Source organism: Eptatretus burgeri, chromosome 11 (assembly GCF_056783735.1).
Source record: "Eptatretus burgeri isolate ZD-2024b chromosome 11, Ebu_testis_v1, whole genome shotgun sequence".
Taxonomy (NCBI): Eukaryota; Metazoa; Chordata; class Myxini; order Myxiniformes; family Myxinidae; genus Eptatretus; species Eptatretus burgeri.
Window position 1 is genome coordinate 22,065,279 of NC_140971.1, and position 17,101 is coordinate 22,082,379.

At 42.9% G+C, this 17,101-nt stretch overlaps 1 protein-coding gene across 2 annotated transcripts in view; it reads right to left on the reverse strand.

Annotated features, from left to right (window-relative positions):
* The window catches only part of LOC147016647 (uncharacterized), a 63,450-nt gene that overhangs the window by 36,694 nt on the left and 9,655 nt on the right, over positions 1-17,101 (reverse strand). For both annotated transcript variants that reach the window (XR_015049134.1, XM_085845520.1), the window contains exons 2-3: positions 15,968-16,091; positions 11,007-11,105 (exon numbers count right to left, since the gene is read on the reverse strand). Coding sequence is in view for 1 of the 2 variants with exons in the window: in XM_085845520.1 (XP_085701646.1) it covers positions 11,007-11,105; positions 15,968-16,091 (223 nt within the window). In the remaining variant the exon portion in view is untranslated. The remainder of the gene's footprint in view (positions 1-11,006; positions 11,106-15,967; positions 16,092-17,101) is intronic.

The window sequence follows — 17,101 nt, forward strand, 5'->3', positions numbered from 1 at the left end:
TAACTCTAGAACGGAAGAAGCTACCAATGTCAAATTACACCACGTGATTCAGGCGGGTGATGGCTTGTGTTGATTAGATTTTGGTCAAAATCGGTCAAAGGTCAAGGTCACAGTGAGGTCAAACATCCAAAAAATGATAACTCTAGAATGGAAGAAGCTACCAATGTCAAATTACACCACGTGATTCAGGAGGGTGGTGGCTAGCGCTGATTCGATTTTGGTCAAAATCGGTCAAAGGTCAAGGTCACGGTGAGGTTAAATATTCGATTTTTGATGGTTTGGTACAGATAACTCGAGAATGGAAGAAGCTACCAATGTCAAATTACACCACGTGATTCAGGAGGGTGATGGCTACTGCTGATTAGATTTTGGTCAAAATCGTTCAAAGGTCAAGGTCACGGTGAGGTCAAACATCCAAAACATTCGATTTTTTGATGGTTTGGTACAGAATCATCGTCGAAACTTCTGGTTTGCGTCGCTTCCTTCTCTCGAGACAGCTATTATTAGACAAGGTCAGAGGTCAAATTGACGATTTCGTAAGTACCAGTCTATGACTGCTTGTAACTTACGAAATCTAAAGATTTCGGAAGTATATTGATGCCTTCCATTTCTGTTTGTTTGTTTGTTTGTTTGTTTGTTTGTTTGTTTGTCGGCACGATAACTCGAGAACGAAAGAAGCTACCAATGTCAAATTACACCACGTGATTCAGGAGGGTGATGCCTCGTGCTGATTGGATTTTGGTCTAAATCGGTCAAAGGTCAAGGTCACGGTGAGGTTAAATATTCGATTTTTGATGGTTTGGTACAGATAACTCGAGAATGGAAGAAGCTACCAATGTCAAATTACACCACGTGATTCAGGAGGGTGATGGCTACTGCTGATTAGATTTTGGTCAAAATCGTTCAAAGGTCAAGGTCACGGTGAGGTCAAACATCCAAAACATTCGATTTTTTGATGGTTTGGTACAGAATCATCGTAGAAACTTCTCGTTTGCATCGCTACCTTCTCGAGAGACAGCTTTTATGAGACAAGGTCAGAGGTCAAGTTGACAATTTCGTAAGTACCAGTCTATGACTGCTTGTTTGTTTGTTTGTTTGTAGGCATGATAACTCGAGAACGGAAGAAGCTACCAATGTCAAATTACACCATGTGATTCAGGAGGGCGATGGCTCGTACTGATTAGATTTTGGTCAAAATCGGTCAAAGGTCAAGGTCACAGTGAGGTCAAATATTCGATTTTTGATGGTTTGGGACAGATAACTCGAGAACGGAAGAAGCTACCAATGTCAAATTACACCAAGTGATTCAGGAGGGTGATGGCTAGTGCTGATTAGATTTTGGTCAAAATCGGTCAAAGGTCAAGGTCACAGTGAGGTAAAACATCCAAAAAATGATAACTCGAGAACGGAAGAAGCTCCCAATGTCAAATTGCACCATGTGATTCAGGAGGGAGGTGGCTAGCGCCGATTAGATTTTGGTCAAAATCGGTCAAAGGTCAAGGTCACAGTGAGGTCAAACATCCAAAACATTCTATTTTTGATTGGTTTGGTACAGAATCATCGTAGAAACTTCTGGTTTGCGTCGCCACCTTCTCTGGAGACAGCTTTTATTAGACAAGGTCAGAGGTCAAGTTGACGATTTCATCAGTTCCAGTCTATGACTGCTTGTTTGTTTGTTTGTGTGCAGGATATCTTAAAAAGTTGTTGACAGATTCGGATGAAATTTGGTCGAACCACTGGGTGTGTGATAAGGACAAACTGATTCGATTTTGGTGAACATCCGGATATCTAAGCCATCAGACCCATTTTAGAATGATATGAGTGGTTCCTTGATACAGATAATTTATAACCAACTTTGACCCTGTCAGAGCAATAGAAAGAGGAAGAATTAAGCTCTGCCCAAATAGATCCTGAATCCCCATGATGTTCGTTAACAAATGATATGCAAAACTTAATCATACAATGACTTTCATTTTTTGGTCCCCCATGTCCTAAATGTGTACATAATACCTTGCTACAAACCATATATAATATGAGGGTGAGTCAAAAAATATCCGCAAAATATTTTTATTTGAACAAGTTAAAAAGACATAAGATGTCATTACCACCATTCCGTTGTTTTCGTAATTTTGCTGTATGGAGTTAAAGGGCTAGCCCATATTTATGTACTGTACAACTAAAATGGCCGCTCGTCTACCAGTTGGCCATCTTTGATCAGAATGCCAAATAAAGTGAGGTGCACGTGTATGCCATCATGTGCTGTGCTTGTGCTAAGTTTGAACAAAATCAGACCATGCATTTCTGAGAAATGGTTCGGGAAACATTTAAGGAACAAAATGGCCACCAGTCAGCCATCTTGTTGTATCTGATCTCGGGAAGAACTTACGTGCTTATACAAGTCATCATTTATGATCTGTGTACTAAGTTTGAACAAGAGTGATAAATGCATGCCCGAGATAAAGTTGAGGACGTGTTCGACATCAGGTGAGCCCCATCACCACCATACAACTCTGGAGGCTGAGGAGAGGAAGGGGTGTCAAATAATGTACTAATTGGACAAATGGACACTTTTTATAGCAGTCAGAACTGCTGCTAGTATCAATTCCGCAGTTAAAATTTCAAAATTCAGCTTGGGTTAAGAGATTCGAGAGCTTATCGCATGTGTGGAAATTAAATAAAGGCACAAACACTGGCGTGCCTTTTTCGATGATTTAAGGAAAAGACTTTCCTTTCCTTCCCCTCCCCTCATGCTTTCCTCCTCCCAAAGCCCCTCCCTCCTCCACCCCCCATGGACATCTCCGGGTGGTCTTTAGAATGACCGTTTGAACGTGCTGTTTTAACGTACCCAAGTTCGTTCAATCCTATACCAATGCCGGTAGAAGGGGACCATATTCCTCCCTCTCCATGCATTCTCTCAAGTCCCCCTACCAAATGCAAGTCCAGAACACCTCTTTCCCCTCCCCACTCCCCCCCCTCCTCTCCAATCCTCCTCACTCCCACCCCCATCCCAGAGTGTATAGCGACATGTGATGAGGAATCGTCCTCCACCCCCCTCTTCTTCGCTCTCCCCCTTCTTCACCCCACCTCTCTTTCCCCTCCCTCCACTCTCTCCCCTTCCTCCCCTGCTTTCTTTCCCCTCCCTCCTCTCTCTCCCTTCCACCCTCCCCCTTTCCCCTCCCATTTCTCTCTCTCCCCTACCCCTTAATATCCAGGTTGTTTTTTTGTTTTGTTTTGTTTTTGACGGGTTGTTTTGGCTCGTAAATAAATAATGCAGCGATACAAAGGAAACTAAAATAACACTAGGCACCACAGCCACACAACTTGTTCACTCAACCAGACCAGGCTTGTATGAGCATCCCACAGAGTGCCGGCTCATAATGCCATTGGCATGAAAACTCGAGGCCCCTGTTGTGTGAGCAGGCAGGTAGGCAGGCAGGTGAGGGCAAACAGGTACTGCGCAGCTCGATCCAATGTGTCATCAATAAGTCCAAAAAGAAAGGGATGAAAGGCTGGTCCAGAAGACGACACAACGAAAAGACTGGGATGAAGAAGATCTGGCTCTCCCGATTTAATAAACGCCCTTCCTCCCCACCCCCCTTCCATGTCACCCTTTCATCCAAAGCCACTCTCCGACCACTCCGAGGCACCCCACAATCATGAGGCCCCCAGTGAATGGCAGCAGACAATCATGCCTGCTATTTGCATGTCCGCTGGGGGTGTCCACCTTGCATGCGTCTTTGGGGCCAATGTAGGCTTGGCTAATGGAGGGCACTCCCCTCCACCAATTACAAGGTGAGCGTCAAGGCTCACCATTGAGGCAACCCTTGACCCCGATGCAGTGAGCTGGTTGTTAGAAGCACATGTGGGTCTGGTATTTTTAGTGCAGCCGTGATTTTACATGACAGACCTGATTCTATGCCGTGCTCAAGTCTGTGGTTGATCGGTGTCCCAGGTAAGATACTCTAGTCTTGGGGGATTTCAATGCATCGACTAGAACTGATAGGGTTAGTGGTGAGACGTGGTGGTCTCCATGGGTCTGGAACTGTGAACCAGAATAGCACAAAGATCCTTGACTTTGCAAGAAGTCATGGATTTAAAGTGGCTAGTCATGGTTTCAGTCATCCCACAGGCTTGTGGTAGCAACTCTGAAGTTGTAGCTTAAATCCAGGAGAATGGTACCATCCCAGCCTCAGCTGGATGTTGGCAAACTCAAGGATGAGAGGGTAGCTGAGGAGTTTGCGAACAGACTGAGTGGGGATTTGGGGGTCTGGGTGCTTTGGGGAATCCTGAATTATGGAGTGCCTTGAAGACCACTGTCCTTGATGTTGCCGGTCGATGTCTTGGAACTCACCATTTGGGCGAATAAGAATTTTGTCTCTCAAGTGACACTGGATGCCATTGACCAGAGTTGCAGGGCCAGGCTGAATGGCAGAACTGAGCTGTTCAGGGAGGTGAGGCGAAAAACAGTATGTGTGAGGAATCTGACAGAGGTGTCCGACGTGAAGCCCCGCTGGGCCGATTACTTTCAGCGGCTGTACCAAGCTGATCTACCAGCTGTTAAGTTGGATGTCAGGGGAGGGGTATTGAGATCCCTGTTGCTGACCTTCCAATCAACTGTGATCCACATCAAAATAGGCTCTTATCACTGAAGAAAGTTGCATAAAGAAACCATGAAAAGTTGCTTTATTCAACTGTGTAGGATAGGATTCTCATGTGTGTTCTATTTGTGAATATCATTGCAGCTGTGGAGGAACTATGAGAAGGGTTTGAAATAGCAAAGTGTTTCCCTTGTGTTTCTTTTCATGGTTGCTTTCAATGGGAAGAAGGGGGAGAGGTTCCTGGTGGTTCCTCATTCATAAGGGAAAATCAAAAATCCCATGAATATGTGAAGCACAGGGCTGTGAATGTCGAAGTCGGTCACATTTTATGACCGTGAATCCGGGTGGTCTGAGTGTACATGTATATCACCCTGTTTACTTGTGGAGCCTGCCGCAACCATCCCTTGCTGCCCCCCCCTTCCCCTTAGTGAAATTAAGAAGATAAACTGATTGAATGAAAGCCTGGTGTTGGCGCAGTGGTTAGGGCAGCGGCTTGGGATCCAAAAGGTCCTGAGTTCAAGCCCCGTTGGGCCACTGAATTAATACACCAGGGGGTTGACTCAGCCTGTCATCCTTCCGAGGTCGGCGAAATGAGTACCAGTGTACTGGGCCGGTGTATACCCCGGTTAAAATAGGTATACCATATCCCTGTGTCGTAAGAGGCGACCAGGGTTGTGTCAGGAAGGGCATCCGGCGTAAAACATGTGCCAAATCAGTATGCGGATCATACGGATGATCCGCTGTGGCGACCCCTAACGGGAGCAGCCGAAGGAAGAGAAGAAGAAACTGATTGAATGAATGTGGTGTTGATGTCACACAGGTATGATGGGCCAAATGTTCTCCTCTTGCTTTACAGTTCCTTTATTCCCCTGTATTTTTTTGAAGCTGGTGAAGCTCAATTGATTTCTGCACTGTTCAGCACAGCAAAACAAAAAAGGGCAAAGGGAAAATAATTTATCTTTTTCACAAATTCCAATAAGCTCTTTAGAGTGGATATCAAAAGAGCCATAGACTTTTCCTCGTTCGACAACGTATCACAACATTATGAAGATGTAAACATTGACTACCGTCCAACGATTCCTGCATCACGAAGCAATATCCATCCATTGGGACCATACTCTGTACAGAGCGTCAGTGCTGCCGAAGCAGTCTCCTGGGCTATTGGGTACAATCCTGGATGGGTCATCACTCCGACGCAGAATACTTGAATGGCTTAATCATCCTGGTAAGCTGGTTCTCATTTTGCCAACCTCGGATGAATGACAGACTGAGTCAACCCCACCTGGTATTAATTCAACAGCCAAGCAGGCTTTGAACTCAGTAATCGAGGATCCTAAGCCCGCCACCCTAATAGCCAACACCAGGAATAAGCAATTTCAACACAGTATAAAGTCGGGTTAAATATTTCCAGCACATGTTCCACTCACTGGGCCATGATTGCTTAATCATGCATGACGTCTGTCCAATCTACTCCAAAGTCCATATCATTAAAAATGGGGGAATGGAAACAAATTTGTGGATTAGCACCTTGCAAAGGGAGGCTTGCGCCGCACAATTAATTTCCCGGGTGACATAGGCAGAGTGATGAAGTATAGTGGATTTTAGGACATCCTCGTGGAGGCAAACATGTATGATGAGAACATCAGGAGGAGTCTCTTAAATGGAAAGCAAGTAATCGCAATGTTCAAATACACGAAATTATGAATGAACCAATGAGTTGTTTAAAATTGGTGGCACTTGGCTATTCCGAGTCCAGTGATAGTCTCCCAGAGGATGAGAAAGGACGCATCGCGGAGAAAGCTCGAGCATGCATTCAAGTATTTGAAGAAGGTACAGACAGGAAGCACAAATGTTTTAGCAACGTTGGTAAACGGTGTTCAATCACTCCATCAAGTAATGGGACGCTTGTGTCACCCAAAGCAAGAATTGGTCAGATATGTTCCTGTTTTGTGAAAATGATGCATCAGACTTCTCCCGGCTTCTGTTGGGGTTAGACTGATAACGCAGCACTGGAGATTACAATGTTTGTCGAGACGATTGCTCTTGACTTCCAGTGTGGCAATTGATTATGTTTGAGAGGGCTGTGTAAACAGAGCAGAAGCAAGGCTTCTGTAAGAGGAGAAGCCACAGACCAACCAGCAATAGTGCATCTCAAGTTGATGAAGATGCTGAGACGGCCTACGTATCGCTGTTATAGGTCATCTCTGCATACTTTGGAGTACGAGTTGTTTTCTAAGACAAATGAGAAACTGCCAAAAATTGGATTGGCTTTCAGCCAACATTTGAAGCGAGCAAATTATCGGGCACACACGTGGACTCGTGCAACAATTCCGGATCTTCACATGTTGTCCATCAACAGTGGATGGTTGATTGATAAGAGGAGGCATCTTGTTCACAAAATGATGACAGTGCCAGCTACTCCTGAAGCCATCCTCACTTTTGTGCAGTGTGGCTGCAAGAAAGCAAGTGCTTCAAGAAGATGAAAATTGCACAGAGATGATTTAGCATGCTCAGATGCTCGTGGCTGTGATGATGAAGATTGCAACAGAAACTATAGAAAGAGTTGCTACACACCTCCAAAAATGAACTTTTTTCATGATGTTTTTATCAAACATTTTTTCAACTTTACCATCCTTGTTCTCACTTCTTTACTCACCTGGATAAAATCACAAGTTGGTCAAACACTTAGAATATGTCTTTCAATCCCGATAAACCTCACACTCTCACTATGTCTCTCCAAAAGGACCGTCTGGACCCCCCCTCCCCCCAACCATCTACTTTCGTAACAATCCTCTTTAAGAAGTCCTTTTATTCAAAGTTTTTGGCGACACTATCTGCCAAGATATATCCTGGGAAAGTCACATCTGCAACCTGGCCTCCAAAGCTGGTCTCTGTCTGGGCATCCTACATCGTGCAAACTCCTTATTTGGGACGGCTGAGCTTCTAACCACTTACAAAGCTTTCATCTGCAGTTTGATGGAGAATTGCTCTTCCCTCTGGGCTGATGCTCTTGTGTCACACCTTGCTCAACTTCATCCTGTGGAAACAAAGGCTTTCAGGATCATTGGTATCTCCCACGATGAAGCTGAGTCTTTGGGTATCAGGCAGGTGGGTGGTCATTCTGTCTTCTACCGTCTCCTCTCATCTTTGCCCACCTGCTCTGTCTTTGATCTGTCCCACCTCCCCCCTCCCCCCCATATTTCCGCAGGGTGCTCAAGGTCCGCCAACAACCCCCTTCTGGGAAAACTACCAAAATCTTGAATCACTGCTCACCTTCACTCTTTCATTCTTCTTTTTTCCCACCTCTGGAACAAACTCCCACACTCTCTTCAATCCAATTCTTCCCTCCAGGTCTTCAAAAGAGCCATTCACCACCATCTCTTATCTTCACCCATCCAAAACCATGATCTTTTCTACCCCCGTTAATCCACCCCAAACCCACCTCCTTCCAATTCCCTGCTTTCCTTCCTGAAAGTTCCTGTTGTGTCCATCTTGTTTACCCCCCATGTTCCCCGTCCCATCCCTCTCCCTTCCACAGATCTCCTAATGTCTCTGTTCCCCACTGTTTTGTGCTTCCCTCTCCCACACCTCTTGTCTACTGCTCCCCTTGCTATATGTTCTGTGTATTATATTAGCTCTCACATGAACCTCGACATGGTATACAAAAAAAGAAAAATTCATGTTGAAATTGAACCACATTTCCTTGAGTTAGAAGCATTTCTGTGATTTTATTTATCTTTTGTTTTTTTTTGTAATCTTCAGGATGTTAATTGCGTTACCTGTTAATGACCATGTGATATTAAAAATAATAATAATAATAATAACAACACAACACCACTTCTGGAATTTCCATCGACCCAAGTCATAGCGCCTGTATACCTCCTAACATGGGATGGCAATGAAATATTTCTAGCCAATGGGTTACTCTTTGGTGCCAAAAAATGGTCTTGACTGGTCAACTCGTATAAGAGTTCGGTAAAACGTGATGAATGTTAATGCTAGAAGATAGAATGTTGTCGTGTATAGAAAGGTTGTGTGTGTTTGGGTAAATTCTAATAGGTTCCAGTCATGGAACCATCGAGTATTGACAAGTAAATTGTAGCGACTTTCCCGACATGGAACCATCATCTAGTATTTGCAAGTAAGTTCTGGTGGCTTTTCAGATGTGGAACCATCTGGTGATGATGAGTGACTTCTGGGAGGAGGGGGTTTCTCAAAACTTCATAGAGTGAGAATATAAAAGACAAAGAGGTGGTAAAGGAGATGGACAGAGGGAGGGAAACCAGTCACCTTTTGCTCTGTACAGTGCCGCGTTGGTGTGTTCGAGTATCGCTTTGTGTTGTACCTTATAATAGAATCAAGTTTGGACGACACTCGACCAACTCCTGGTTGGACATCGATGGATTTAAGAACCTTGGTTTGTGGCAAAGTCCAACCTCCAATTTATCTGATACCTGTTGGTGAGTACCTGGATACTTCATAGAAATTCCTCCTGGTATTAAATCTACAAGCTTAAATTACTTATCCGTACCTCAATCCTTGCTGGCTTGTCTACTCATCTAGATATATTTGAAAGACCATTCGAGTATTGTTTTTCAACAACTTCAGGAACATGGGGGTAACATGATTCACAAAGATATCATTCCAGCAGTTTTTCAACGGCTTCAGGAATGTGGGACTTGGGTTGAGGCAAACATCGTTGGATTCAGAGGTACAGTACATTTTTTTATATCAACGTCATACTTTCATTTTAATATTGCACTGCAACATTCATGGACATTTTACTCTTTCGTCACTTTTGGCCCTTAATTTTCCAACGATACGATATTTCCCCTGAACGCTCACATCTCCTAATTTGGAGTTTTCTCTTGTAAAACTTTTGCCTCTGCTCTCATTTTCTAAGGAATATCTCCTCCTTCCTCCTCCTCCTCCTCCTCCTCCTCCTCCTCCTCATGCAGCACAAGGCTGCAGGTAATGCATTGGCTGAGGGCACAGCTGTGCCGCTGATGCAATGCCCCTATTACTCGTACACTGATGCTTATTAATTTCACCAACCTTGCAAGGATGACAGGCTGAGTCAACCCCACCTGGTGTTAATTCAATGAGGAACAGGGGCTTGAATTCAGGACCTTAAGATCCCAAGCCAGCCACCCTAACCGCTAAGCCAACACCAAGCATTAAGGAAAATCTTTTTGTCTTTTCTGTTCTACTTGTTGCATGCAAACATTTCCTTCATTGCCTACGAATGCTTTTAGCTTCCTTGCCTTGATGTTCTCGCTCTAAGCACGAATGTAATGTAAGAAAGTTTAACATCTTATTATTTCCAATAGTGGTGGATTTGCTTAATGGTATCTTATGCAAGTTTTCCTTTTCTACAAGAAATAGTTTCGTAGTGTAGGCATTTTGGTAATATGAAGGAAACAGTTTCAGATAGCTGACTTTGACCTTTTGTCGAAAAAATCCGTTCGTTCACTTTGTGTCCAAGACATTCCAAACGTCGTGTTTCAAGATACTCAAGGTTCAATGTCTGTTTAGTGTTGGGAAAATAGAGCATGACAATCTGTTCGGGGGAACGGTGCGTGAAGGTTAAGGTACGCCGTTCTCGAGCAGGTGGCCAGCGAAGCACTGCATGAAGTTTGTCATTAACTTCTCATAACAATTTACAGCGACAGTTTACAAACACCAGAGTTTGCAAATAAAGAGTGAGAAAAGCTCTCTGTTGTCATAAATAACAGATTTATGGGCTACCTGTGGGCTGACACCCCTGCATCCAAAAACAGTTCAAGAAGGATTGTTCATTGAAGGATTTTGTTTTGTCCATATTGACTTGATTGTCCCTCCAGGTTAAGTGTTCTATCAATGGATTTTATTAACTGAAAGTTGATAGTCGTATGTTAACTGCTCGAGGAAGCAAGTTGCGCCAGTGAACATACTCCCATCAATCATCTTTCAGTTGATAAAATGACTGAAACAAAAAAAGGCCAAAAAACAATTTTAAAAATGCAAAAAAAAAAAAAATTTAAAGGCCAAAAAAATTTTTAAAAAGCTAAAAAAAAAAAAAGTTTTTAAAAATGGCAAAAAAATATTTAAAATCCAAAAACATTTTTTTTTTTTAAATGCCAAATTTTTTTATTAAAAACACTAATTCATTAACTTGTCCCCGATGAAGACCAACATCATCCTTCAACAAGACTCGTGTTCCTTCTGAAGCGCTCTCAGATTCCCCATCCACTCGGCGAGTCGATGGAAGCCGAAGCGGGTGTCCGATTTAAAACGGAGAGACGAGGCCTTCTTATCCAATCGGTCATCGAGTTTGGAAAACGACTTCAGAACTAGTTGAACAACAAAAGCCATTTTTTTTTCTTTGTTTTTTTTTTTAACAAAAGGTGTAACAAAGCAATTACTCACGGTTCTTCACAATTCACTTGCACCTGAGTCCTGCCGTATTCTCCTCTTCCTTCATTCTCTTCGTCCTCCCGTTGAACTGCGTCCAATTCCTCGTTGAAACTGTAAAACGTGCAGCCCCATCAGCCATCATAATCCCGTTGGTGTCACCTCTTCAACACATGCAAAACAGAACAACATGCTGGAGGGCGAAATAGCCTGGGAATAGTTTTCATTTGGAGTCTGTAATCTTCATCGACCAAGTAAACATATATTTGTGCAATTTTCTTCTTGAAGGGTTTTGCAACTTTAATGAGTGAAAACGACCCTGGGTTATTTGCTAGCACAGCATCTTTCCAGAAATATTTGAGCTGCTACATCTCTTGAGACCGATATGCACTGAACTTTTTGTCCCCCCCCCCCCCTTCCGACGAGGCCGGAGGAAGGGAGGCATTAAAATGAGATCCATCCGTCCGACCGATCATCCGTCCATGTACTTTTGTGTCCAGGATATTTCAAAAACCGTTGAACATTTAATTTTCGTATTTCGATATCTATTGCTCTTGGACATTATCTCAACCTGATTAGATCACGACTGTGATTGGCTGAATTCCGTTGCCATGGCAACCATCTCGGTAACTTGGCTTGTGCTTGCGATATTTCAAAAAGAGTTCAAGATTTATTTTTCATGTTACACAGATTTATTCCTCATAGCACCTGAAAGGTGGGGGGGATCTATTCACCTGGAGTGTCAGCTTCTTGCTCTACTTTGGATAAGTAGAAAAGTCCAAAGAGGCTGAAATTGTTTGTGACTTGCAAGTACCAAGCTTTGGGTCATATGAGCTGTTCATAAGCCTGTCGTCTGCAGTGTATGTTTTGCATCACAACAGACTGATTACATTGAACACCTACTGTTGGAAGGCACCTGCCATATTATCACACACGATTTAAATCTCTGAATGGATGTTTCTCATTAACCTCAAATAACTTGAATTATTTTACAGGAGGAAAATGCTCAAATTCAGGTTACAGTCCTGTGCCACATTAGGTGACATGTTGGGTTCAACTCTTGATTTGTAAGTTTACTCCTCCTACAAGGCCTCCTTACATAGTACAACGGAGTGCTGCTCTTACCTGTGGGCTGACACCCCTGCATCCAAACTCTCATTCCTGATTGAATACTTTGCAGATAAAATCTCAAACTATCTTTGACACTGCTGGTGAAGAAGATTACGCACAAGAGCTATTGCACTCTCAACTGCAGACAGGTTGGTGTCTTTGTGGTATTCCACCATCTCACATACACTCTTGAAACCCTTGCCCTCTTAATCTGCCTGCAGGTTATCCATCCTTTCTTTTGTACACCGTCCCTCCCTATTCCATCTCCAGGATGATGTCATTGCCGGGGCACTGAAAGGCGCCCGGTGATGACGAGCACCGAAAGGGCGTAGTATACTCAGTTTTCACTCCATTTGTTAATTGGCGAAAAAAAAAAACAAAATTCGCCAAGCATGTTGGTCTGTCGTGTTTGTCTGTCTGTCTGTCTGTCTGTTTGTTGGTTTGTCACACGATTTCTGGCCACAGTTTTCAAGCAATCGTCCTGAATTTTTTTTTGTGTGTAGGTGACCGGCTAAGGATAGCAACGCTTAATTTTGGTGAAGATCCAGATCCGGATGTGAGAATTTAAGCGATTCTTCAGCATTGAGAGATAGCGCCAAAAACGATATACATATAGCACGACATCTCAAAAGGTTACGGATGGATTCACACGAAAGTTGGTGGACACGGGTGTGTGAAAAGGACGGATCGATTCAATTTTGGTGAAGATCCGATTCCGGATCCAGATACGAGGATGATTGAATTTTTAAATGATTCTTCACCATTGAGAGACGGAGCCAAAAATGCCATGACAATAGCATATCTCAAAAAAGTTGTTGACGGACTCTGATGAAAGTTGGTGGACATGTCGGGTGTGTGACAAGGAGGAATTGATTCGATTTTGGTGAAAATTCGAATCCGGATCCAGATACGAGAATTTTTTTCAGTGATTCTTCACTATTGAGAGATGGGGCCAAAAACTATGTGGAGCATGATATCTCTCAAAGTTGTGGACGAGTTATGTCAAAACTTGGCGGATGAGTTGGGTAGGTGACGAGAACAAGCCAATTCGATTTTGGTTAAGGTCCGGATTCAGATCCGACCTATCAGTGGCGTACAAAATGTAAACTATTCAGCCTGGTGGAGGGAGGTATGTGCTCCACCGAGTGCCTTTCCGTTTCACCAAGTTGTCACTCAAAGAGTGATTTTTTTTTTTCATTTTTCTTGTTTGTTTGTCTGTGCAATATCTCAGCCGTCCTTTGAGCCAAGAAGCTGAAATTTGGGCACAATAGTGAACAAGTGCTTTGGCAAAAACTGTAATTTTTTTATATTTTGTGTTTCTTCAATGCATCATTTAATTACGTCATTATTATCGATTTATTAATTACTTATTTATTTTGTTTCTCATCTGGGCGATATGTCAGACACCTTTTTAGCAAGGAAGCTGATATTTGGACACAACGGTGAACAAGTGATTTGGCTATTAAGGGTATTTTTTAATTTATTTGATTAATTATTTAATTTATCAATTATTAATTAATTTTCAAAAAGTTGCACATTCAGATGAAACGGTGGTGGTTTAGGTATGCTCTGAGCCAATTGATTAAGAAATTAATTATTTTATGATTATTTATTTATTTTAATGACTCAGTTAATCAATCAATTATTGTACAAGAATCAAAAATGTACAAGAAGAATCAAGAATTGTACAAGGATCAAGAAACAACCTCTAGTTGTTTTGGGGTTTTTGTGGGTTTTTTTTCATCTACACCCCTTATCTGATTGTACCCCCTACACCCCTCCCTTCCTCCTCCAAATTTTAAGTGTGTTGATCTTTTGCTGTCATTCCACAAGCCTCAACATCTGTGTAAACAAAAGTGTGTTCATCAAGTTAGGGGAAAAAAATCCTTTTAATATTCCTGGAACATTCACGGAGTTCTATTTGTTGACAGCTCTTGTGGTGCTTTTCTTCCTCCAGTAATTATTTTCTTCCATTTTCGTTTTATTTCCACCCATGTCGAAAAGGCAAAGGATGGAAAGTCTTCCATACCAAACGCAAGATGACCAGGAGGGTGATGAATGAGGGGTGCAGCACCATGAGGGGTGCAGCACCATGTGGTGTATGTTGGCGTTATCTTTAAGTGAGAGGGCTCTGCACAGCTTTTCCAAAGCCAAGCCTGCCAGCCAGGTTATTGAGATTTCCCCTTCACCTAACATTTATTTATTGATTTATTTACATTGTTTGGCATCGTTGTGTTGATTGGTTTCAGCTGTCACATGCGTTTTCATTCACTTGCTGTTTGTTTTATTATTTCATGTGCAGCCTGTGGCTGCTGGTTGCATCATTGCTAGGAGCACGGCTATGCCCCCTGTTCCTCATTTTGCCCAAACCTCAGAAGGATGACAGGCTGAGTTAACCCACCTGGTGTTAATTCAATGCCAGCCTCCTTAACCGTTAAGCCAACACCAGGCTTACTTGTTGTTGATAACATGTTCAGGTTTTCCCAGTTGGCATCATGCTTGACGAGTCTTAATTCCCTGTTTTCCAGGCAGGCATTGCTCTGCCCTCTATCCTCTATCATTCCTCACCCTAAACCTTAACCATCCTTTGGAGTGGGAAAGGGTGGGGGTGTTGTTTTGTAATACCCCAAGACATTTTTGTTGTGGAATCCCAGAGGTTGTGTGTTGAAATCAAGCTGAAGGAAATCTTAAGGAGTTGTATTCTTAGCTTCTGGAAACATAGATAATAATCTCAGGAAAATTACCGTGTGACTATTGGATTATCAACGAAACCCCAGCAAGCTCATTAACGACCTTCAGGGAATGGGTGATTTGCTTCTTTGGTGTGGTCTGTATGTAATGTCAGTTGACACTGTGGTTGGCTCATTGCCCCCAGGCATGCACACTTGATATGGACATGAAAAACTTTTTTTGTAAAAAAGAAAAAACCAAAATAAAAAAAACAGTCAAGGCTTGTGGAGCGAGAACAAAATGGATCAGGATGTAATGGAAAGAAAAGGACAAAATAGAGAGTCTTGCAGAAATAACAAGGACAAGGAAATCCAACACAGGTGGAGGACATTCAGCCCATCATGCCTGCATGAACACCACACCAACACAAGATGATTTTAATTAATGAAAGAAAAAAAAATGTTATTTTATTTTATTTTATTGTATTTTTTTATATTTTAATTTTTTTGTTTTGTTTTTTTTATTGTATTTTTTTTCTTTTCCCCCCTCGGAGAGGGGGCATGGGCTTGGTTAAAAACACACATCAACCACACAACTCCCCTTAACAAGACCCCCAGCAACAGCACTCCGTACACAATCACCCATCAATATAATCAAACTACCGAAAAATCTTATCAACATCCCCATACCCCTCCATCTCCCTAACTTCCAGGTACCTATCTAATTCTAATTTTAACTTGTCTACTGTTTCTGCTGCCACCACCTTTCCAGGGAGACCATTCCATGCATTAACTACTCTCCGAGTGAAAGTCCCACGCCTTTCAAGGGCTTTCATTGAAGAAGAATGAGAGCAAGGGGAGGACGCAGGTGGTGAACAAGATGGATACAGCCACAAACTCTCAACCACAGAAGAGGAAGGAAGAACTGGAAACCCCGAAAGAGGTGGGCTTGGGGAGCATTAACGGGGGAATAAAAGATCATGGTTGTGGATGGGGGATGATTTGAGATGGTGGTGAACAGTTGTTTTGAAGACCTGGAGGGAGGAGTGGGATTGAAGATAGTGGGGGAAGTTTGTTCCAAAGGCGGGTAAAAAAAAGAGGAATGAAAGAGTGAAGGTGAGCAGTGATTCTTGATTTTATTCATCTTTACTTTTCTTACTCCTGCAATTATAAAAGAAAATATGAAGGTCACCTCACCTCTGTTTCTGGCACCACACCTTGTAGACCACGAAGGTGAGGAAGGAGAGGAAGAGGAAACACACGACCGCAATGAGACCCGTCACCCAGGGCTGCAGACGCCCCGTGTCGCTCATCGTCGTCTCTAAAAATCCAAATCGAGTGGAGAGATGTTGAGGCAGAACTCGCGGACAGCACACAGGAAAACAATGTTCACTACATTGTGGTTTTTTTGTATACAAAGTCAAGGCTCATGTAAGAGGTAGAACACTGAACGGATCAGGATGCAACAGAACAAAAGGTAGAGTAGAAAGAGGGGCAAACACCAGAAGCAGGGTTGAGGGACAAAATAGAGGGACACTTGGATAATTGAGGGATGTGTGGAGGAATGAGGGGTAAGGGAGTGAAGATGCTCAGGGTGAACAAGATTGATACAGAAGCAAACTCTCAGGAAACAATACCATTTACATGTGGAGAATTTGGGTCCAACCCCCCACCTTGACTCACAAGACTATACTGTTTTTTTGTTGTTGTTGTTTAATTTTTAGCCCCTAAAGCTCCCCCGGGTACAACCCGCCGAGTTCTCCTCCCCCGCCGAGTTCAACCACCAGTTTTCAACTCGTTCTGTCCACCGGTTCAGGAGCACATCAGAAGTATGATATAAAATATGATAATCTCCCACTTCTATTTATGTATTTATTCGTATGTAGCCTGTGGCTGATGACTGCATCATTTTCTGGGGGCACGGCTATGCCACTGATGTGATGCCCCCCCCGTTACCAGTAAGCTCGTACTCATTTTGCCAACCTCAGAAGTATAACAGGCTGAGTCCACCTACCTGGTGTTAATTCAGTGGATTTGAACGCAAAACCATGGGATCTTAAGCTGTTAAAACCTTAACCATGAAGCCAACACCACACTCCAAATTCTCGTGGGGCAACTTAGCTAAATATAGCATAACAATTGTGCATTTTGTGAGGAAAACACCAAATTTGGCACACTAGTAGCCTATCATATTATGAACAGATTTGGATATTGGCCATCTCAAATTCAGCCGCTGATGGCTGTGGCAGCCATTTTTCAAAATGGCCACCAGTGGTTACTGTTATGACACATATCTGCTTTACTGGAGAGGAATGCAGGTTGATAGTGAAA